The 23524-nt window shown below is 42.7% G+C and overlaps 1 protein-coding gene across 5 annotated transcripts in view; it reads left to right on the plus strand.

Moving 5' to 3' along the window:
* LOC112229083 (rho GTPase-activating protein 26) overlaps positions 1-23524 on the plus strand; it is a 158631-nt gene that overhangs the window by 125195 nt on the left and 9912 nt on the right. For 4 of the 5 annotated variants that reach the window (XM_042309077.1, XM_042309076.1, XM_042309080.1 and 1 more), the window contains exons 18-20: positions 9079-9238; positions 12600-12747; positions 13010-13256. In XM_042309077.1, coding sequence (XP_042165011.1) covers positions 9079-9238; positions 12600-12747; positions 13010-13256 — 555 coding nt within the window. The remainder of the gene's footprint in view (positions 1-9078; positions 9239-12599; positions 12748-13009; positions 13257-23524) is intronic. The other variant, XM_042309079.1, reaches the window with a different exon arrangement.

Genomic DNA, 23524 nt, shown 5'->3' on the forward strand with positions numbered 1-23524 from the left:
TATAGGACTGGGTAGATGTTGGATAATGACAGTGTTTTTATAGGACTGGGTAGATGTTGGATAATGACAGTGTTTTTATAGGACTGGGTAGATGTTGGATAATGACAGTGTTTTTATAGGACTGGGTAGATGTTGGATAATGACAGTGTTTTTGGGTATGTTGGAGACAGTGTTTTTATAGGACTGGAAAGATGTTGGATAATGACAGTGTTTTTATAGGACTGGGTAGATGTCGGATAATGACAGTGTTTTTATAGGACTGGGTAGATGTTGGATAATGACAGTGTTTTTATAGGACTGGGTAGATGTTGGATAATGACAGTGTTTTATAGGACTGGGCAGATGTTGGATAATGACAGTGTTTTATAGGACTGGGCAGATGTTGGATAATGACAGTGTTTTTATAGGACTGGAAAGATGTTGGATAATGACAGTGTTTTATAGGACTGGGTAGATGTTGGATAATGACAGTGTTTTTATAGGACTGGGTAGATGTTGGATAATGACAGTGTTTTTATAGGACTGGGTAGATGTTGGATAATGACAGTGTTTTTATAGGACTGGGCAGATGTTGGATAATGACAGTGTTTTTATAGGACTGGGTAGATGTTGGATAATGACAGTGTTTTTATAGGACTGGGTAGATGTTGGATAATGACAGTGTTTTATAGGACTGGGTAGATGTTGGATAATGACAGTGTTTTATAGGACTGGGTAGATGTTGGATAATGACAGTGTTTTTATAGGACTGGGTAGATGTTGGATAATGACAGTGTTTTTATAGGACTGGGATGTTGGAGATGTTGGATAATGACAGTGTTTTTATAGGACTGGGTAGATGTTGGATAATGACAGTGTTTTATAGGACTGGGTAGATGTTGGATAATGACAGTGTTTTTATAGGACTGGGTAGATGTTGGATAATGACAGTGTTTTTATAGGACTGGGTAGATGTTGGATAATGACAGTGTTTTTATAGGACTGGGTAGATGTTGGATAATGACAGTGTTTTATAGGACTGGAAAGATGTTGGATAATGACAGTGTTTTTATAGGACTGGGCAGATGTTGGATAATGACAGTGTTTTTATAGGACTGGGTAGATGTTGGATAATGACAGTGTTTTATAGGACTGGAAAGATGTTGGATAATGACAGTGTTTTTATAGGACTGGGTAGATGTTGGATAATGACAGTGTTTTTATAGGACTGGGCAGATGTTGGATAATGACAGTGTTTTTATAGGACTGGGCAGATGTTGGATAATGACAGTGTTTTTATAGGACTGGGCAGATGTTGGATAATGACAGTGTTTTTATAGGACTGGGTAGATGTTGGATAATGACAGTGTTTTTATAGGACTGGGGGCAGATGTTGGATAATGACAGTGTTTTTATAGGACTGGGCAGATGTTGGATAATGACAGTGTTTTATAGGACTGGGCAGATGTTGGATAATGACAGTGTTTTATAGGACTTTATAGGGGGTAGATGTTGGATAATGACAGTGTTTTTATAGGGGTAGATGTTGGACTGGGACTGGGTAGATGTTGGATAATGACAGTGTTTTTATAGGACTGGGCAGATGTTGGATAATGACAGTGTTTTTATAGGACTGGGCAGATGTTGGATAATGACAGTGTTTTTATAGGACTGGGCAGATGTTGGATAATGACAGTGTTTTTATAGGACTGGGCAGATGTTGGATAATGACAGTGTTTTTATAGGACTGGGTAGATGTTGGATAATGACAGTGTTTTATAGGACTGGGGACTGGGATGTTGGATAATGACAGTGTTTTTATAGGACTGGGTAGATGTTGGATAATGACAGTGTTTTTATAGGACTGGGCAGATGTTGGATAATGACAGTGTTTTTATAGGACTGGGTAGATGTTGGATAATGACAGTGTTTTTATAGGACTGGGTAGATGTTGGATAATGACAGTGTTTTTATAGGACTGGGTAGATGTTGGATAATGACAGTGTTTTTATAGGACTGGGTAGATGTTGGATAATGACAGTGTTTTTATAGGACTGGGTAGATGTTGGATAATGACAGTGTTTTTATAGGACTGGGTAGATGTTGGATAATGACAGTGTTTTTATAGGACTGGGTAGATGTTGGATAATGACAGTGTTTTTATAGGACTGGGATGTTGGATAATGACAGATGTTGATGTTGATAATGACAGTGTTTTTATAGGACTGGGTAGATGTTGGATAATGACAGTGTTTTATAGGACTGGGCAGATGTTGGATAATGACAGTGTTTTTATAGGACTGGGTAGATGTTGGATAATGACAGTGTTTTATAGGACTGGGTAGATGTTGGATAATGACAGTGTTTTTATAGGACTGGGTAGATGTTGGATAATGACAGTGTTTTTATAGGACTGGGTAGATGTTGGATAATGACAGTGTTTTTTTTTATAGGACTGGGCAGATGTTGGATAATGACAGTGTTTTTATAGGACTGGGTAGATGTTGGATAATGACAGTGTTTTTATAGGACTGGGTAGATGTTGGATAATGACAGTGTTTTTATAGGACTGGGTAGATGTTGGATAATGACAGTGTTTTTTTATAGGACTGGGTAGATGTTGGATAATGACAGTGTTTTTATAGGACTGGGTAGATGTTGGATAATGACAGTGTTTTTATAGGACTGGGTAGATGTTGGATAATGACAGTGTTTTTATAGGACTGGGTAGATGTTGGATAATGACAGTGTTTTTATAGGACTGGGTAGATGTTGGATAATGACAGTGTTTTTATAGGACTGGGTAGATGTTGGATAATGACAGTGTTTTTATAGGACTGGGTAGATGTTGTGTTTTTATAGGATAATGACAGTGTTTTTATAGGACTGGGTAGATGTTGGATAATGACAGTGTTTTTATAGGACTGGGTAGATGTTGGATAATGACAGTGTTTTATAGGACTGGAAAGATGTTGGATAATGACAGTGTTTTTATAGGACTGGGCAGATGTTGGATAATGACAGTGTTTTTATAGGACTGGGTTGGATAATGATGTTGGATAATGACAGTGTTTTTTATAGGACTGGAAAGATGTTGATAATGACAGTGTTTTTATAGGACTGGGTAGATGTTGGATAATGACAGTGTTTTTATGGGTAGATGTTGGACAGTGTTTTTATAGGACTGGGTAGATGTTGGATAATGACAGTGTTTTTATAGGACTGGGTAGATGTTGGATAATGACAGTGTTTTTATAGGACTGGGCAGATGTTGGATAATGACAGTGTTTTTATAGGACTGGGTAGATGTTGGATAATGATGTTGGATAATGACAGTGTTTTTATAGGACTGGGTAGATGTTGGATAATGACAGTGTTTTATAGGACTGGAAAGATGTTGGATAATGACAGTGTTTTTATAGGACTGGGTAGATGTTGGATAATGACAGTGTTTTTAGGACTAGGACTGGGACTGGGTAGATGTTGGATAATGACAGTGTTTTATAGGACTGGGGAAAGATGTTGGATAATGACAGTGTTTTTATAGGACTGGGCAGATGTTGGATAATGACAGTGTTTTGGATATAGGATAGGACTGGGTAGATGTTGGATAATGACAGTGTTTTATAGGACTGGAAAGATGTTGGATAATGACAGTGTTTTTATAGGACTGGGTAGATGTTGGATAATGACAGTGTTTTTATAGGACTGGGTTGTTGGATAATGACAGTGTTTTTATAGGACTGGGCAGATGTTGGATAATGACAGTGTTTTTATAGGACTGGACTGCAGATGTTGGATAATGACAGTGTTTTTATAGGACTGGGCAGATGTTGGATAATGACAGTGTTTTTATAGGACTGGGTAGATGTTGGATAATGACAGTGTTTTTATAGGACTGGGTAGATGTTGGATAATGACAGTGTTTTTATAGGACTGGGTAGATGTTGGATAATGACAGTGTTTTTATAGGACTGGGTAGATGTTGGATAATGACAGTGTTTTTATAGGACTGGGTAGATGTTGGATAATGACAGTGTTTTTATAGGACTGGGTAGATGTTGGATAATGACAGTGTTTTATAGGACTGGAAAGATGTTGGATAATGACAGTGTTTTATAGGACTGGAAAGATGTTGGATAATGACAGTGTTTTATAGGACTGGAAATGTTGGATAATGATGTTGTTGATAATGGCAGTGTTTTTATAGGACTGGGTAGAGTGTTTTTATAGGACTGGGTAGATGTTGGATAATGACAGTGTTTTTATAGGACTGGGTAGATGTTGGATAATGACAGTGTTTTTATAGGACTGGGTAGATGTTGGATAATGACAGTGTTTTTTATAGGACTGGGTAGATGTTGGATAATGACAGTGTTTTTATAGGACTGGGTAGATGTTGGATAATGACAGTGTTTTTATAGGACTGGGTAGATGTTGGATAATGACAGTGTTTTTATAGGACTGGGTAGATGTTGGATAATGACAGTGTTTTTATAGGACTGGGTAGATGTTGGATAATGACAGTGTTTTTATAGGACTGGGTAGATGTTGGATAATGACAGTGTTTTTATAGGACTGGGCAGATGTTGGATAATGACAGTGTTTTTATAGGACTGGGCAGATGTTGTTGATAATGACAGTGTTTTTATAGGACTGGGCAGATGTTGGATAATGACAGTGTTTTATAGGACTGGGTAGATGTTGGATAATGACAGTGTTTTTATAGGACTGGGTGTTTTAGATGTTGGATAATGACAGTGTTTTTATAGGACTGGGTAGATGTTGGATAATGACAGTGTTTTTATAGGACTGGGTAGATGTTGGATAATGACAGTGTTTTTATAGGACTGGGTAGATGTTGGATAATGACAGTGTTTTTATAGGACTGGGTAGATGTTGGATAATGACAGTGTTTTTATAGGACTGGGTAGATGTTGGATAATGACAGTGTTTTTATAGGACTGGGTAGATGTTGGATAATGACAGTGTTTTATAGGACTGGGTAGATGTTGTGTTTTTATAATGACAGTGTTTTATAGGACTGGAAAGATGTTGGATAATGACAGTGTTTTATAGGACTGGAAGATGTTGGATAATGACAGTGTTTTATAGGACTGGGTAGATGTTGGATAATGACAGTGTTTTAGGACTGGGTAGATAGGACTGGGTAGATGTTGGATAATGACAGTGTTTTTATAGGACTGGGTAGATGTTGGATAATGACAGTGTTTTTATAGGACTGGGTAGATGTTGGATAATGACAGTGTTTTTATAGGACTGATGTTGTAGATGTTGGATAATGACAGTGTTTTTTTATAGGACTGGGTAAGATGTTGGATAATGACAGTGTTTTTATAGGACTGGGCAGATGTTGGATAATGACAGTGTTTTTATAGGACTGGGTAGATGTTGGATAATGACAGTGTTTTTATAGGACTGGGTAGATGTTGGATAATGACAGTGTTTTATAGGACTGGAAAGATGTTGGATAATGACAGTGTTTTATAGGACTGGAAAGATGTTGGATAATGACAGTGTTTTTATAGGACTGGGTAGATGTTGGATAATGACAGTGTTTTATAGGACTGGGTAGATGTTGGATAATGACAGTGTTTTTATAGGACTGGGCAGATGTTGGATAATGACAGTGTTTTTATAGGACTGGGAAGATGTTGGATAATGACAGTGTTTTTATAGGACTGGGACAGATGTTGGATAATGACAGTGTTTTTATAGGACTGGGTAGATGTTGGATAATGACAGGTAGATGTTGGATAATGACAGTGTTTTATAGGACTGGAAAGATGTTGGATAATGACAGTGTTTTTATAGGACTGGAAAGATGTTGGATAATGACAGTGTTTTTATAGGACTGGGTAGATGTTGGATAATGACAGTGTTTTTATAGGACTGGGTAGATGTTGGATAATGACAGTGTTTTTATAGGACTGGGCAGATGTTGGATAATGACAGTGTTTTTATAGGACTGGGTAGATGTTGGATAATGACAGTGTTTTTATAGGACTGGGTAGATGTTGTGTTTTATAATGACAGATGTTGTTTTTTATAGGACTGGAAGATGTTGGATAATGACAGTGTTTTTATAGGACTGGGTAGATGTTGGATAATGACAGTGTTTTTATAGGACTGGGTAGATGTTGGATAATGACAGTGTTTTTATAGGACTGGGCAGATGTTGGATAATGACAGTGTTTTTATAGGACTGGATGTTGGATAATGACAGTGTTTTTATAGTTGGAAAGATGTTGATAATGACAGTGTTTTTATAGGATGTTGGATAATGACAGTGTTTTTATAGGACTGGGTAGATGTTGGATAATGACAGTGTTTTTATAGGACTGGGTAGATGTTGGATAATGACAGTGTTTTTATAGGACTGGGTAGATGTTGGATAATGACAGTGTTTTTATAGGACTGGGTAGATGTTGGACAATTTTTATAGGACTGGGTAGTGTTTTGTTTTTATAGGACTGGGTAGATGTTGGATAATGACAGTGTTTTATAGGACTGGGTAAGATGTTGGATAATGACAGTGTTTTTATAGGACTGGGCAGATGTTGGATAATGACAGTGTTTTTATAGGACTGGGCAGATGTTGGATAATGACAGTGTTTTTATAGGACTGGAAGATGTTGGATAATGACAGTGTTTTATAGGACTGGAAAGATGTTGGATAATGACAGTGTTTTTATAGGACTGGAAAATGATGTTGGATAATGACAGTGTTTTATAGGACTGGGAAGATGTTGGGATAATGACAGTGTTTTTGGGCATAGACAGTGTTTTATACTGGGCAGATGTTGGATAATGACAGTGTTTTTATAGGACTGGGCAGATGTTGGATAATGACAGTGTTTTTATAGGACTGGGCAGATGTTGGATAATGACAGTGTTTTATAGGACTGGGTAGATGTTGGATAATGACAGTGTTTTATAGGACTGGAAAGATGTTGGATAATGACAGTGTTTTTATAGGACTGGGTAGATGTTGGATAATGACAGTGTTTTTATAGGACTGGAAAGATGTTGGATAATGACAGTGTTTTATAGGACTGGAAAGATGTTGGATAATGACAGTGTTTTATAGGACTGGAAAGATGTTGGATAATGACAGTGTTTTATAGGACTGGGTAGATGTTGGATAATGACAGTGTTTTATAGGACTGGAAAGATGTTGGATAATGACAGTGTTTTATAGGACTGGAAAGATGTTGGATAATGACAGTGTTTTATAGGACTGGGTAGATGTTGGATAATGACAGTGTTTTATAGGACTGGGTAGATGTTGGATAATGACAGTGTTTTATAGGACTGGAAAGATGTTGGATAATGACAGTGTTTGACCCCAGCTAAAAGAAGGGCTTAACTTGGTTGGCATGTGCACTATGATGCAGCAGGGTTGTTCCATCGATTTGCTTCCTTTTGAGAAGTGTAACTTGGTAAAAAATGTATAGAAAAATGATTTCACCTAATTTTAACATTCTGTCATAAAGAGCACATGTTCAACTTCATCAAAAGATATAGTACCTGTCTGAGGCCCAGTGCTGTGTTTTATATCATACTGTATAGCAGCTGATGAAACTAACACTGTAAAAGTGAGAGAATAAAATGTGATCAGTGTTATTTCCTCATAGCTGGTTGAGAATATAGTCTACACAGCATTTTCCGATCAGCAGGTTTGCGTGGGCGGGAGTTTCGGTTTTTCTATGGTGACATCACCATACGGTAAATTGGTTAATAGACCAATAAGGAAGAGAGTACCAAACCTGCCAGTTTTTCCCTCCCCACTCAGACAACTCCCAGACACTAATAGCTAAATTCTTGCTTGAGAAACAGTTTTTTGCTTTAAAACTATTTATGCCCATTTGAATGGAAATCTATTACAGTAAGGTACTTAATTGTTACACAGAAACTCCATGATATTGATATAAAAACTGCTGCATTGGGTCTTTATAAAGTAACATGGTTGACGATTTCTTCTTAAATCACCCATAAATCCCCACGTGACAGGGGGAATGGAAGCTTGTTGTGTGCAACAGGGAGGGGCAATTGAATGCAAACTTCACAACATTTTTTAAATTGTTCAAACATTTTCAAGCCTGTCTGTCTACGGGTAACAGGGTTGACATGTTACGTTCTACCTGCTCAGTTTCCCACCACAAAACACCTGAAAATGACAAACTCTATGATTTGACTATTAGATATTTAAAGTTCCACCATATTAAAACAAGAGTTCAGTTCACGTAACAGGGTTGACCTTAAAATGAGGGACAGATGGAAATGAATCACTAGCCACATGAAATAAATAATGATCTTCAGAAATGACTGTGGAAGAAACAAAATAACTAAGGCTGAATTAAGGGGGTTTGTATCTTCCTGGAAGTGACCCAGGTTAACGACAAGCCTTTATTCATAAAACATCTCATTTATTGCATTTTCCATGTGGCCTATATTAAAGGGCGCTTCATTTAATATAACAGCCTTTTAAAATTCAATATCGGTGCACAATTTCTATTTAAAATATGAAAGGGACAGAAAAAGGCAGTCATTTCGTGGAACGACCCAGCAGTGTCACTCAGAAAGTAGCAACACCATGCAACACTAACTCTGGACAGGGCCAAAGAGAAAATTCATTTTTTTTAATGGAGTTTAGCTGATATCAGCAGTGCAAAACTCCCATTTGCGATTTTACTTTGATTGGGAAGAATGTGTGCCCTCAATATGAATGCCAGCCAACTGGCATTAGTGAGATGTGTCACAATTAATCAATGATTTATACTGCAAACCAAATGGAACCCTATTCTTTTATAGCACACTAGCAGGACACATCTTTAAAGTGCGGCAGGTAGCCTAGCGGTTAAGAGTATTGGGCCAATAACAGAATGGTTGCTGGTTCGAATCGCCGAGCTGACTAGGTGAAAAATCGGGCGATGTACCCTTGAGCAAGGCATTTCACTCTAACTGCTCATGTAAGTCTCTCTAGATAAGAGCGGCTGCTAAAAGACTAAAATGTAAAAGTAAAGTCTCACACATCTTTCCTCGCTCCCCCCCACCCTTACCTCACGACCTCCCCAGTGTGGCCAATCACCACCAGCAGAACCTGATGACTGTGGCTAACCTGGGGGTGGTGTTTGGCCCAACTCTGCTGAGGCCGCAGGAAGAGACTGTGGCGGCCATCATGGACATCAAGTTCCAGAACATCGTGGTGGAGATCCTCATCGAGAACCACGAGAGGGTGAGTCAGTCAGTGAGGGGTCTCTGAGAGAGAAGTTCTGTTCAACACAATCCAACACCTTATCTTATCTCTCTTACCTGGATGACAGGGTTCGTCTCCAAGTCCCACATTGGCCCCTGGCGGATAATGGGCCTGTTGGAGGGAGGGAGGGAGAGACCAGAACTGTAATCTGGTTAGCCAGCGTGGAGGAGTATTTATCACAAAGTGTGTCTGTGAAAACTAATGATCCACTTTTACTTGAGCAGAGATTGATTCTGAGATTCATCTGCCCCAGACTTTTGATTTAATTATCTGAATGGAATGAGAGAAATGTTGTCAGAGGAATGGAGAACACAGTGTTGGGAAAATAAGCATCCTTGTAATAATGTTGATAACATTTCTGAATAACTGAAGCATTATGAGAGTGGCATGGTATTAAGTATGTGGACACTCTCCGTTACTGAAGAGCTCAGTGACTTTCAACGTGGCACCGTCATACACTACATCCCAAAAAGGATATGGACATCGACTCGTCGAACATATCATTCCAAAATCATGGACTTCCTATGATGGTGCCACGTTGAAAGTCACTGAGCTCTTCAGTAAGGCCATTCTACTGCCAATGTTTGTCTATGGAGATTGGCTGTGTGCTCAATTGTATACACCTGTCAGCAACGGGTGTGGCTGAAATAGCCGAATCCACTAATTTGAAGGTGTGTCCACATACTTCTGTATATATAGTGTAGGATGCCACCTTTCCAAGTCAGTTAGTCAAATTTCTGCCATGCTAGCAGCTTCCCCGGGACCACTGTAAGTGATATTATTGTGAAGTGGAAACGTCTAGGAGCAACAACGGCTCAGCCATGAAGTGGTAGGCCACACAAGCTCACAGAACGGGACCACTGAGTGCTGATGCGCGTTGCGCGCATAAATTGCCTGTCCCCGGATGCAACACTCACTACCGAGTTCCAAACTGCCTCTGGAAGAAACATCAGCACAAGAACTGTTTGCTGTGAGCTTCATGAAATGTGTTTCCATGGCCGAGCAGCTGCACACAAGCCTAAGATCACCATGCGCAATGCCAAGCTTCGACTGGAGTGGTGTAAAGCTCACCGCCGTTGGACTCTGGAGCAGTGGAAACACGTTCTCTGGAGTGATGAATCACGCTTCACCATCTGGCAGTTTGACGGACGAATCTGGGTTTGGATGAGCCATGAGAATGGTACCTGCCCAAATGAATAGTGCTAACTGCAAAGTTTGTTGGAGGAGAAGGAATAATGCTCTGGGGCTGTTTTTCATGGTTCGGGCTAGGCCCCTTACGTCCAGTGAAGGGAAGTCTTAGCACTACGGCATACAATGACATTCTAGATGAATCTATGCTTCCAATTTTGTGGCAACAGTTTTGGGAAGGCCCTTTCTTGTTTCAGTATGACAATGCCCCCTTGCACAAAGTGAGGTCCATACAGAAATGAATAGTCGAGATCGGTGTGAAAGAACTGTCGTGTCTTTGGCTATGCCGGATTAAGTGATATGACATGCTATTCTATAAAATAATTTCTCCGTAATTAATATTACCTGATTGAGCTAATCATGTAATTGTAATTAACTAGAGAGCACCACAAAATAATATTTATAGAGCTGTTATCTTCCGAATAAACTCTTAAAGACCTAGTAATATTTTACATCAATAGCAGTCGATATTAATCTTCACCTTAATTCAGTCTCATCTGAAAGTTGTAAATTCTTAGTTATCTGCATGAATCCTGGCTAACAAGTTGAATCAGCAATACAAAATTGGGGTTAATTATTTATTTACTAAATACCAAACTAATCACACAGAAATACACATACACATAATTAATCATAACTTGATTACAAATTACGTCATAAAGGAAAATGTCCCTAGCAGGCGGAACAGATATGACAGCTTGTTACACAAAAGAAAAGGGGCTGGGTTTGAGTGAAAGAGCGGGAAGACTGAGTAACAAAGGAAGAAGCTGTGCTATCGTAAATACAGTATCTTATGCATTCTAAATTACCGCCCATTTGGAAAAGGAAAATGCAATAAATATTTACTCTGAGCTGCGCTTCGGTAGGTTGGTGGTAGATGGAAGGCCGTGTTGCCAAAACGAGTCTTTTGTCCTTTGAAGAATGTCTCTGGTGGTCAATTGGATACGTTGTAGTAACGTCGTTGTGTGGTAGACGGGATACTCTGTCTGTTCCTTCCTAACCCTCGTTTGCAGCTGCTGTTGCTAAATCAACGGCTAGGAGGTATCACTTCTGTAGTGAATAAGAGTTCAAAGTTCATACCATTCGCAACCAAAGCTCACGCTGATGTTGGCTTCGTTCTGTAGTTATTATCTGAACCATTCTGACATCGGACCGTCGTTCTCACATCCTCAGAACAGGAGGTTACATTTTCGTCAAGACTTTATATAGTGGAGCGAGAAGGGCGTGTCTGAAAAGTTTTATAACCCATGTCTCTTCACAGGGCGGGCCACTGATTGAGCAGAGCCCTAACCTTATTTAAACCCAATTCTCACATTTTAGAAGCTGAAATCACATTTCATCCCATCACGAATAATTTCATATTCAAACATTTAAATTGAACAACAATTCCATGTGAATCCGATAACTCTGATGTGTAGACTTTCCACTGTAGAGTTTATGTCATCTTATCATTGATGAGAATGTCTCAGATGACAACCGAACTGACATCATATTCATTAAGTACCACCACATATGTTCAATTGGTCGGATTACCAGAATATAGTTCATTTCCCCCACCTTCTGATGTTCCCAGAATCTCTATGTTAACCAAGGGGTTTGCAAATGTAACAACAGTAGGGTAGAGAGAGGAAAAAGGGGGGAAGAGGTATTTATGACTGTCATAAACCTAACCCCAGGCCAACGTCATGACAGAACTTTCCTGGCCTGCACAGAGCCCTGACCTCAACCCCATCGAACACCTTTGGGATGAGTTGGACCGCCGACTGCGAGCCGGGCCTAATCGCCCAACATCAGTGCCGACCTCACTAATGCTCTTGTGGCTGAATGGAAGCAAGTCCCCACAACAATGTTCCAACATCTAGTGGAAAGCCTTCCCAGAAGAGTGGAGGCTGTTATAGCAGCAAAGGGGGGACCAACTCCATATTAATGCCCATGATTTTTGAATGAGATGTTCGACAAGCAGGTGTCCATATACTTTAGGCCATGTAGTGAATCTGTAAGTTGTAATGCCATTTCCTCTTTTCTCACACAGGCCCTACAATTTCATTGTCAAACTAAATGTATAGTTGTGTGAGTAAGTTTATTTAGCCATGGGTGGGTACCTGTAGTCAGTGTACAGTATGGGAAGGTTGATTATGCCAATGCTGTGCAGATATTCAATGACATGCCAGTTCCGGGAGGTGGCCCGGCCAACCTACAGCTCAACCTGCAGCCGCGGAGGAGGAGCACGGAGAGCAAGGCCCCGTCCTGCAGCGAGAGACCCCTCACCCTCTTCCACACACCCACACACTCCCAGAAAGGTCGGCACAACAGTCTCTCTTCATCCCACACACCCTTCCTAATGTTCAGTGTCAGTCAGGACAGGAGACATTCAAATTGCCTGAGATTTGTTCATCCTTCTTAATTTAAATGACTTTCTTCTCCTTTTTCAAATGTAAAAAAATGTATATATTGAGAGCATTTGAGTCAGCGGCTGACACATTGATCAGCAATATTAAATATCCTCCTCACCAACTCAAGTGGTTAGTGTAACATATACATCCTCTTACTGCTGTTATGTAGTGGAGGAGAGGAACAGTGGGGTAGTGAACTCTACTCCAGAGCTCCAGCAGCCGCAGCCAGCCCAGGCCAAGGCTCCCCACAACAACCCTTCAGCCAATCCCTCCTCCTCCTCAGCAGCGGTCCACCATAACAGCAGTGGCAGCCACGGCCACAGCTGGACCCCACGCAACAGCCTGACCAGCACTGACAGGGACCAGGACAGGGGCCTGACTGCCAGGCAGAACTTACAGAGCCGCCCAAACTCACTGTGAGTACACATACATAAGCAAGCCTGCAAATTTGCACGCACGCACACTCTCTTTCTTCACCGTACTCCTTGTCTCTTTCTTCACCCTCCTCTCTTTCTTCACCCTCCTTTCTGTCTATTTCTTCACCCTCCTCTCTTTCTTCACCATCCTCTGTCTCTTTCTTCACCCTCCTCTGTCTCTTTCTTCACCCTCCTCTCTGTGTCTTTCTTCACCCTCCTCTCTGTCTCTTTCTTCACCCTCCTCTCTGTCTCTTTCTTCACCCTCCTCTCTGTCTCTTTCTTCACCCTCCTCTCTCTCTTTCTTCACCCTCCTTTCTGTCTCTTTCTTCACCCTCCTCTCTGTCTCTTTCTTCACCCTCCTCTCTATTTCTTTCTTCACCCTCTTCTCTGTTTCTTTCCTCCCCCTCCTCTCCGACTCTTTCTCTACGTTGACATAATACTCCCCCGAGTGTTGATAGAAGACATCTCTGATGGAAAATGATCTTACCTTGTGAAATCTCTTGAAGGTTGACAAAAGTAATTTAACTCACTGGGAGAAGTGAGATGTCTCTCCAAAACCACAGAAGATTGGCTATACTCAATTCTGTCTCTCTCATACTCCTTCTTCCGCGCTTGCTCTCCCACTGATTATGTCTCATCTTCAGAGCTCTGTTCTCATGTATTTTCTTTCCCTTAAGGTCATGTTTGGAGGTGTTGGCACTGAGGAGAATGGGTCCATTTGCAGTGTGATCCTCTCTCTCTCTCCCTCCTTCTCTCTCTCGCTCTTTCTCTCTATCACTCTCTCTCTCTATCTCTTTCTCCCTCTCTCTCCTTCCTCTCTCTCTCTCCCTCCTTCTCTCTCTCGCACTTTCTCTCTATCACTCTCTCTCTCTATCTCTTTCTCCCTCTCTCTCCTTCCTCTCTCTCTGTCTCTCTTCCTCCCTCTCCTGTTCTCCCTCCACTTCTCTCTCTCTCTGTCTCTCTCTTTCTCTCCCCCTCTCTCTCTCTCTCTCTTCCTCTCTCTCTCTTTTCTCCCTCTCCCCCTCTCTTTCTCTGTCCCTCCCCCCCTCCCTTGCTCTCTCTGTCCCTCCCTTTCTCTCTCTATCCCTTTCTCTCTCTCTTTCTCCCACTCTCTCTCCCCCCTTAACCCCCCTCTCCCTCTCAGAACAGGAAGTGGACACAGCAGATTGAATAAGAAATTGATTTTGAGCCACAATCTGATGGCCTTTTGGAACACACTTAATTCCCTCCAATATAAAATGTAGGACAAGAGATGGAGAGAGAGACATCGTGTTGTCAGTATGTTTCTCCGCTGAGGCTGGCAGCAATCCTGAACAGGGTTCTGATAATGGGTCATAATGGATCGTAGTTTTAACGACAACATGGCGCATTCACAACATGGCACATTCACAACATGGCGCATTCACAACATGGCGCATTCACAACATGGCACATTCACAACATGGCACATTCACAACATGGCACATTCACAACATGGCACATTCATAACATGGCACATTCACAACATGGCGCATTCACAACATGGCGCATTCATGGCGCATTCAACATGGCACATTCACAACATGGCACATTCATAACATGGCACATTCATAACATGGCACATTCACAACATGGCGCATTCACAACATGGCACATTCATAACATGGCACATTCACAACATGGCACCTTCATAACATGGCACATTCATAACATGGCATTCACAACATGGCATTCACAACATGGCACATTCACAACATGGCACATTCACAACATGGCGCCTTCACAACATGGCACATTCACAACATGGCACATTCACAACATGGCGCATTCACAACATGGCGCATTCACAACATGGCGCATTCACAACATGGCACATTCATAACATGGCACATTCACAACATGGCGCATTCACAACATGGTAGCCTAGTGGTTAGAGCGTTGGACTAGTAACCGGAAGGTTGCAAGTTCAAATCCCCGAGCTGACAATGTACAAATCTGTCGTTCTGCCCCTGAACAGGCAGTTAACCCACTGTTCCTAGGCCGTCATTGAAAATAAGAATTTGTACTTAACTGACTTGCCTAGTTAAATAAAGGTAAAAAAAATAAAATAAAATTCACAACATGGCGCATTCACAAAATAGTGCATCAGAGATATTAGAGAAAGGAGGAGATAGATAATCCCATTGGGCAATGAATGGAGAAACCTATAACACCCCCCCGCCCCCACCAAGCAGACTGTTGGCCAATCACATTCACGTTGTCATGCTGTGTCACGCAGTTGCTAAGCTAATCATCATGCAATCCCTTCTCAAAGTCAGGCTATGAGTCGAGAAACATACCTATTTTCCTCAAGTGTATGTAATGTCACGATTCCAAAGCTATACAATATTACAGAAAACAAGTTCATAATCTCACATCTCAGAAAATATTTGTAATGTTGTACTCCATGTTCACGAAATTCATGCTGATGTTGGGTTTTTGAGCTTGCGCACAATTGACTCGCATTCACTCCTTGTCCCAGAATGAACTGTACGGCCCATTGACGACGTATGGGCAATATACACAATGGACGTTAATACAATTCCAATGGAGTTTCCCATCTCCTCAAAACAATCTGTGGGTGCATTCACAAAATGGTTTATTTGAGGATTCCATTGATCATGTGGTGAGTCTGGATCCAAAGTGTCACTTAGTTTTAGTCCATTTAAATGAACAAAATTACATTGTGAGCAAAATTATTAATTATATCACTTTAGTAAATCATTTTAAAAGGGTTAATGACGTTAGATTTGAGCATCTGTTGCCTCGATTTAAAAAATCCTAAATAACCAAACATTTGTCATTGCTGTTACTACTCCTACTGGTGACATAATGTTATCATAATGGCATATTCATTGATTTAGAATGGGAAAATGGACCCAAATACATTTAAATAAATACAAATCTAGAAAAATAAGTACTCCAAAATGCCATGCCCAAATGCCACTGCAAACGACCCTTTTAGGAGTTTTCTTTTAATCAAACCTTCACAAGCAATTTGATGGTTTGACAACAACCAGTTATTTAGCTTAAAAAAATAGGATAAAAGCAAGATTTCCTCACAGAAAGCAAATACAGTGGTTTGGTAAACCAAGAGTTCATCCACTCAGTACTGGCATGCAGTGAAAGGCCATGAAACAGCTGACTAAATCATCAATGGGCTTATCAAGGACCAACTATGTTTTATTAGTTGAAGCTCAGATTTTAACAGTGTTGCGGATGTTTTACAGCAGAAATCTGACTCATATTACAAGTGTTTCTTTAACTCCCCGTGCTGATTATCTGAAAGGTGTTGTGGAGCGAGGGAAAGCAGAACTCTCAGGGGGAAGCAGGGGAGACCTTCTGGCTCTCACATAACAACTGGAACCTTGTTCAACTGGTTCAATGCTAGCCTGTACAGAGACTTGGTTTCATTCAATGCTAGCCTGTACAGAGACTTGGTTTCATTCAATGCTAGCCTGTACAGAGACTTGGTTTCATTCAATGCTAGCCTGTACAGAGACTTGGTTTCATTCAATGCTAGCCTGTACAGAGACTTGGTTTCATTCAATGCTAGCCTGTACAGAGACTTGGTTTCATTCAATGCTAGCCTGTACAGAGACTTGGTTTCATTCAATGCTAGCCTGTACAGAGACTTGGTTTCATTCAATGCTAGCCTGTACAGAGACTTGGTTTCATTCAATGCTAGCCTGTACAGAGACTTGGTTTCATTCAATGCTAGCCTGTACAGAGACTTGGTTTCATTCAATGCTAGCCTGTACAGAGACTTGGTTTCATTCAATGCTAGCCTGTACAGAGACTTGGTTTCATTCAATGCTAGCCTGTACAGAGACTTGGTTTCATTCAATGCTAGCCTGTACAGAGACTTGGTTTCATTCAATGCTAGCCTGTACAGAGACTTGGTTTCATTCAATGCTAGCCTCTACAGAGACTTGGTTTCATTCAATGCTAGCCTGTACAGAGACTTGGTTTCATTCAATGCTAGCCTGTACAGAGACTTGGTTTCATTCAATGCTAGTCTGTACAGAGACTTGGTTTCATTCAATGCTAGCCTGTACAGAGACTTGGTTTCATTCAATGCTAGCCTCTACATAGACTTGGTTTCATTCAATGCTAGCCTGTACAGAGACTTGGTTTCATTCAATGCTAGCCTGTACAGAGACTTGGTTTCATTCAATGCTAGCCTGTACAGAGACTTGGTATCATTCAATGCTAGCCTGTACAGAGACTTGGTTTCATTCAATGCTAGCCTGTACAGAGACTTGGTATCATTCAATGCTAGCCTGTACAGAGACTTGGTTTCATTCAATGCTAGCCTGTACAGAGACTTGGTATCATTCAATGCTAGCCTGTACAGAGACTTGGTTTCATTCATTGCTAGCCTGTACAGTGACTTGGTTTCATTACATTTTTTTATTAGGCAACATATTCTTATTTACAATGACAGATTTTTAACTTGTCAGCTTGAGGATTTAATCTAGCAACCTTTCAGTTAATGGCCCAACGCTCTAACCACTAGGCTACTTGCCACCCCAATGCTAGCCTACTGGTGCAGAGAGCAGAGGGTTCGGTAAATCGTAATATTTATTCTCCGGCACAAAACGGTCACGCCAAAATAGAGGGCGCAGACACAGGACCAAACAGTTCAGAGAAAACAAACACGCAAACACATCCACAACCAACAGAGTAACAATCCCGCACAAACCTAGGCGGACCTAACAGGCTTAAATAGACAATAAACGAAACAGGGAACAGCTGCAACCAATAAGACAAAACTAAAAGGAAAAAGGGATCGGTATCGGCTAGTAGACCGCCGATCGCCGCCCGAACCGGCAGGGGAGCCACCTTCGGCGGGAGTCGTGACACACCTTTACACTGAGTGAACAAAACATCTGGAACACCTGCTCTTTCCATGGGATAGACTGACAGGTGAATCCAGGTGAAAGCTATGATCCCTTCTTGATGTAATTAGTTAACAAATCCACTTCAATCAGTGTAGATGCAGGGGAGGACAGGTCAAAGAAGGATTATTAGGCCTTGAGACAATTGAGACATTGATTGTGTATGTGTGCCATTCCGAGGGTGAATGGGCAAAACAGGGTATGATTGTAGGTGCTTGGCGCAGCGGTTTGTGACAAGAAATGCTGCTTGGTTTTTCACACAGTTTCCTGTGTGTATCAAGAATAGTCCACCACCCAAAGGACATCCAGACAACTTGACACAACTGTCAGAAGCATTATAGTCAACATGGGCCAGCATCCATGTGGAATGCCTTTGACACCTTGTAGAGTCCATGCCCCAACTAATTGAGTCTGCTCTGAGGGCAAAAGGGGTGGGGTGCAACTCAATATTAGGAAGGTGTTCTTAATGTTTTGTACAATCAGTGTATGTCTGATAAGCTGTATCACAGCTCATAATAGTAACTCTGGTACCACTTACAAGTTCTAGGAAGACCTTGACCCCTGACCTCAGTGGAAACATCATTAAAGAGAATTTCACACCATCCAAAACCACCTCTGAGAGTAATACGACTTTTACTAATGCACCTTGAGTTTCGTTTCGGTCTTGTCTGTCTTTCTAGTTTTATCAGATGTTGAAATTATGATTTAACACAAAACCCTTCAAAGTTCCATCTGTTGGTTTTGGTTAAGTCGGAACTTACAGGTCCTTTGCTTGGCCTTAGCAATGACCACATGGCAGGGTCAGTCTTTTCCTCTGGGGATCTCAGCTGTTATTGTTTCTTCCTATTCTGTTTTATTAGAAGGGGCGGTGTAGCACAGGGCTGAATTACAACTGAGAAAAACACACAAGACTAGAATCCCTGGTGACTCAGACCTCAAAAATGTTCTTGAAAACGCGTCATCAAAATATTTCCATTTCTCCTAGCCAGCCAGTTGTACAAAGAGGCATCACTCACCAGGGCCAGTCGAAGCAAGTTCTGCCGCGACTACAGTCTCTTGAGGAGCTAACGCTCTCTCCATCCCTCTATTTATCTCTCTCTCAATTCAATTCAATTCAAGGGCTTTATTGGCATGGGAAACGTGTTAACATTGCCAAAGCAAGTGAGGTAGACAACATACAAAGTGAATATATAAAGTGAAAAACAACAAAAATTAACAGTAAACATTACACACACATCTCTCTCTGTCTCTCTCTCCTCTCTCTTCAGTAGAGCTGTCTCTCTCTCTCTCCTCTCTCTTCAGTAGAGCTGTCTCTCTCTCTCTCTCTCTCTCTCCTCTCTCTCAGTAGAGCTGTCTCTCTCTCTCTGTCTCTCTCTCTCTCCTCTCTCTCAGTAGAGCTGTCTCTCTCTCTCTCAGTAGAGCTGTCTCTCTCCTCTCTGTCTCTCTCTCTCTCCTCTCTCAGTAGAGCTGTCTCTCTCTCTCTGTCTCTCTCTCTCTCTCTCTCTCAGTAGAGCTGTCTCTCTCCTCTCTCTCCTCTCTCTCAGTAGAGCTGTCTCTCTCCTCTCTCTCTCTCTCTCTCCTCTCTCTCTCTCTCAGTAGAGCTCTCTCTCCTCTCTCTCTCTCTCTCCTCTCTCTCTCTCTCCTCTCTCTCCTCTCTCAGTAGAGCTGTCTCTCTCCCCTCTCTCTCTCTCTCCTCTCTCTCAGTAGAGCTGTCTCTCTCCTCTCTCTCAGTAGAGCTGTCTCTCTCCTCTCTCTCAGTAGAGCTGTCTCTCCTCTCTCTCAGTAGAGCTGTCTCTCTCCTCTCTCTCAGTAGAGCTGTCTCTCCTCTCTCTCCTCTCTCTCTGTCTCTCTCCTCTCTCTCAGTAGAGCTGTCTCTCTCCTCTCTCTCAGTAGAGCTGTCTCTCTCCTCTCTCTCAGTAGAGCTGTCTCTCTCCTCTCTCTCAGTAGAGCTGTCTCTCTCCTCTCTCTCAGTAGAGCTGTCTCTCTCCTCTCTCTCAGTAGAGCTGTCTCTCTCCTCTCTCTCAGTAGAGCTGTCTCTCTCCTCTCTCTCACTAGAGCTGTCTCTCTCACTAGAGCTGTCTCTCTCTCTCTCTCTCTCTAGAGCTGTCTCTCTCAGTAGAGCTGTCTCTCTCCTCTCTCTCAGTAGAGCTGTCTCTCTCCTCTCTCTCAGTAGAGCTGTTCTCTCCTCTCTCTCAGTAGAGCTGTCTCTCTCCTCTCTCTCTCTCTCTCTCTCTCTCTCTCCTCTCTCAGTAGAGCTGTCTCTCTCCCCTCTCTCTCTCTCCTCTCTCTCAGTAGAGCTGTCTCTCTCCTCTCTCTCAGTAGAGCTGTCTCTCTCCTCTCTCTCAGTAGAGCTGTCTCTCCTCTCTCTCAGTAGAGCTGTCTCTCTCCTCTCTCTCAGTAGAGCTGTCTCTCTCCTCTCTCTCAGTAGAGCTGTCTCTCTCCTCTCTCTCAGTAGAGCTGTCTCTCTCAGTAGAGCTGTCTCTCTCAGTAGAGCTGTCTCTCTCAGTAGAGCTGTCTCTCTCCTCTCTCTCAGTAGAGCTGTCTCTCTCCTCTCTCTCAGTAGAGCTGTCTCTCTCCTCTCTCTAGAGCTGTCTCTCTCCTCTCTCTCAGTAGAGCTGTCTCTCTCCTCTCTCTCAGTAGAGCTGTCTCTCTCCTCTCTCTCACTAGAGCTGTCTCTCTCAGTAGAGCTGTCTCTCTCTCTCTCTCAGTAGAGCTGTCTCTCTCCTCTCTCTCAGTAGAGCTGTCTCTCTCCTCTCTCTCAGTAGAGCTGTCTCTCTCCTCTCTCTCAGTAGAGCTGTCTCTCTCCTCTCTCTCAGTAGAGCTGTCTCTCTCCTCTCTCTCACTAGAGCTGTCTCTCTCAGTAGAGCTGTCTCTCTCCTCTCTCTCAGTAGAGCTGTCTCTCTCCTCTCTCTCAGTAGAGCTGTCTCTCTCCTCTCTCTCAGTAGAGCTGTCTCTCTCCTCTCTCTCAGTAGGGCTGTCTCTCTCCTCTCTCTCAGTAGAGCTGTCTCTCTCCTCTCTCTCAGTAGAGCTGTCTCTCTCCTCTCTCTCAGTAGAGCTGTCTCTCTCCTCTCTCTCACTAGAGCTGTCTCTCTCAGTAGAGCTGTCTCTCTCCTCTCTCTCAGTAGAGCTGTCTCTCTCCTCTCTCTCAGTAGAGCTGTCTCTCTCCTCTCTCTCAGTAGAGCACTAGAGCTGTCTCTCCTCTCTCTCACTAGAGCTGTCTCTCTCAGTAGAGCTGTCTCTCTCCTCTCTCTCAGTAGAGCTGTCTCTCTCAGTAGAGCTGTCTCTCTCAGTAGAGCTGTCTCTCTCCTCTCTCTAGAGCTGTCTCTCTCAGTAGAGCTGTCTCTCTCCTCTCTCTCAGTAGAGCTGTCTCTCTCCTCTCTCTCAGTAGAGCTGTCTCTCTCAGTAGAGCTGTCTCTCTCAGTAGAGCTGTCTCTCTCCTCTCTCTCAGTAGAGCTGTCTCTCTCAGTAGAGCTGTCTCTCTCTCTCTCTCTCAGTAGAGCTCTCTCTCCTCTCTCTCAGTAGAGCTGTCTCTCTCAGTAGAGCTGTCTCTCTCCTCTCTCTCAGTAGAGCTGTCTCTCTCCTCTCTCTCAGTAGAGCTGTCTCTCTCCTCTCTCTCAGTAGAGCTGTCTCTCTCAGTAGAGCTGTCTCTCTCAGTAGAGCTGTCTCTCTCAGTAGAGCTGTCTCTCTCCTCTCTCTCAGTAGAGCTGTCTCTCCTCTCTCTCAGTAGAGCTGTCTCTCTAGAGCTGTCTCTCTCAGTAGAGCTGTCTCTCTCCTCTCTCAGTAGAGCTGTCTCTCTCAGTAGAGCTGTCTCTCTCCTCTCTCTCAGTAGAGCTGTCTCTCTCAGTAGAGCTGTCTCTCTCCTCTCTCTAGAGCTGTCTCTCTCCTCTCTCTCAGTAGCTGTCTCTCTCAGCTGTCTCTCTCCTCTCTCTCAGTAGAGCTGTCTCTCTCAGTAGAGCTGTCTCTCTCTCTCTCAGTAGAGCTGTCTCTCTCCTCTCTCTCAGTAGAGCTGTCTCTCTCCTCTCTCTCCAGTAGAGCTGTCTCTCTCCTCTCTCTCAGTAGAGCTGTCTATCTCCTCTCTCTCAGTAGAGCTGTCTCTCTCCTCTCTCTCAGTAGAGCTGTCTCTCTCCTCTCTCTCAGTAGAGCTGTCTCTCTCCTCTCTCTCAGTAGAGCTGTCTCTCTCCTCTCTCTCAGTAGAGCTGTCTCTCTCCTCTCTCTCAGTAGAGCTGTCTCTCTCCTCTCTCTCAGTAGAGCTGTCTCTCTCCTCTCTCTCAGTAGAGCTGTCTCTCTCCTCTCTCTCAGTAGAGCTGTCTCTCTCAGTAGAGCTGTCTCTCTCAGTTGAGCTGTCTCTCAGTAGAGCTGTCTCTCTCCTCTCTCAGTAGAGCTCTCTCTCCTCTCTCTCAGTAGAGCTGTCTCTCAGTAGAGCTGTCTCTCTCTCTCTCAGTAGAGCTGTCTCTCTCCTCTCTCTCAGTAGAGCTGTCTCTCTCCTCTCTCTCAGTAGAGCTGTCTCTCTCCTCTCTCTCAGTAGAGCTGTCTCTCTCAGTCTGTCTCTCTCAGTAGAGCTGTCTCAGTAGAGCTGTCTCTCTCTGTCTCTCTCAGTAGAGCTGTCTCTCTCCTCTCTCTCAGTAGAGCTGTCTCTCTCCTCTCTCTCAGTAGAGCTGTCTCTCTCCTCTCTCAGTCTGTCTCTCTCTGTCTCTCTCAGTAGAGCTGTCTCTCCTCTCTCTCAGTAGAGCTGTCTCTCTCAGTAGAGCTGTCTCTCTCCTCTCTCTCAGTAGAGCTGTCTCTCAGTAGAGCTGTCTCTCTCCTCTCTCTCAGTAGAGCTGTCTCTCTCCTCTCTCTCAGTAGAGCTGTCTCTCTCCTCTCTCTCAGTAGAGCTGTCTCTCTCCTCTCTCTCAGTAGAGCTGTCTCTCTCCTCTCTCTCAGTAGAGCTGTCTCTCTCCTCTCTCTCAGTAGAGCTGTCTCTCTCCTCTCTCTCAGTAGAGCTGTCTCTCTCCTCTCTCTCAGTAGAGCTGTCTCTCTCCTCTCTCTCAGTAGAGCTGTCTCTCTCCTCTCTCTCAGTAGAGCTGTCTCTCTCCTCTCTCTAGAGCTGTCTCTCTCCTCTCTCTCAGTAGAGCTGTCTCTCTCAGTAGAGCTGTCTCTCTCAGTTGAGCTGTCTCTCAGTAGAGCTGTCTCTCTCCTCTCTCTCAGTAGAGCTGTCTCTCTCAGTAGAGCTGTCTCTCTCAGTAGAGCTGTCTCTCCTCTCTCTCAGTAGAGCTGTCTCTCTCAGTAGAGCTGTCTCTCTCCTCTCTCTCAGTAGAGCTGTCTCTCTCAGTAGAGCTGTCTCTCTCAGTAGAGCTGTCTCTCTCAGTAGAG

The sequence above is a fragment of the Oncorhynchus tshawytscha genome, linkage group LG30 (genome assembly GCF_018296145.1).
Source record: "Oncorhynchus tshawytscha isolate Ot180627B linkage group LG30, Otsh_v2.0, whole genome shotgun sequence".
NCBI classification, from domain to species: Eukaryota; Metazoa; Chordata; class Actinopteri; order Salmoniformes; family Salmonidae; genus Oncorhynchus; species Oncorhynchus tshawytscha.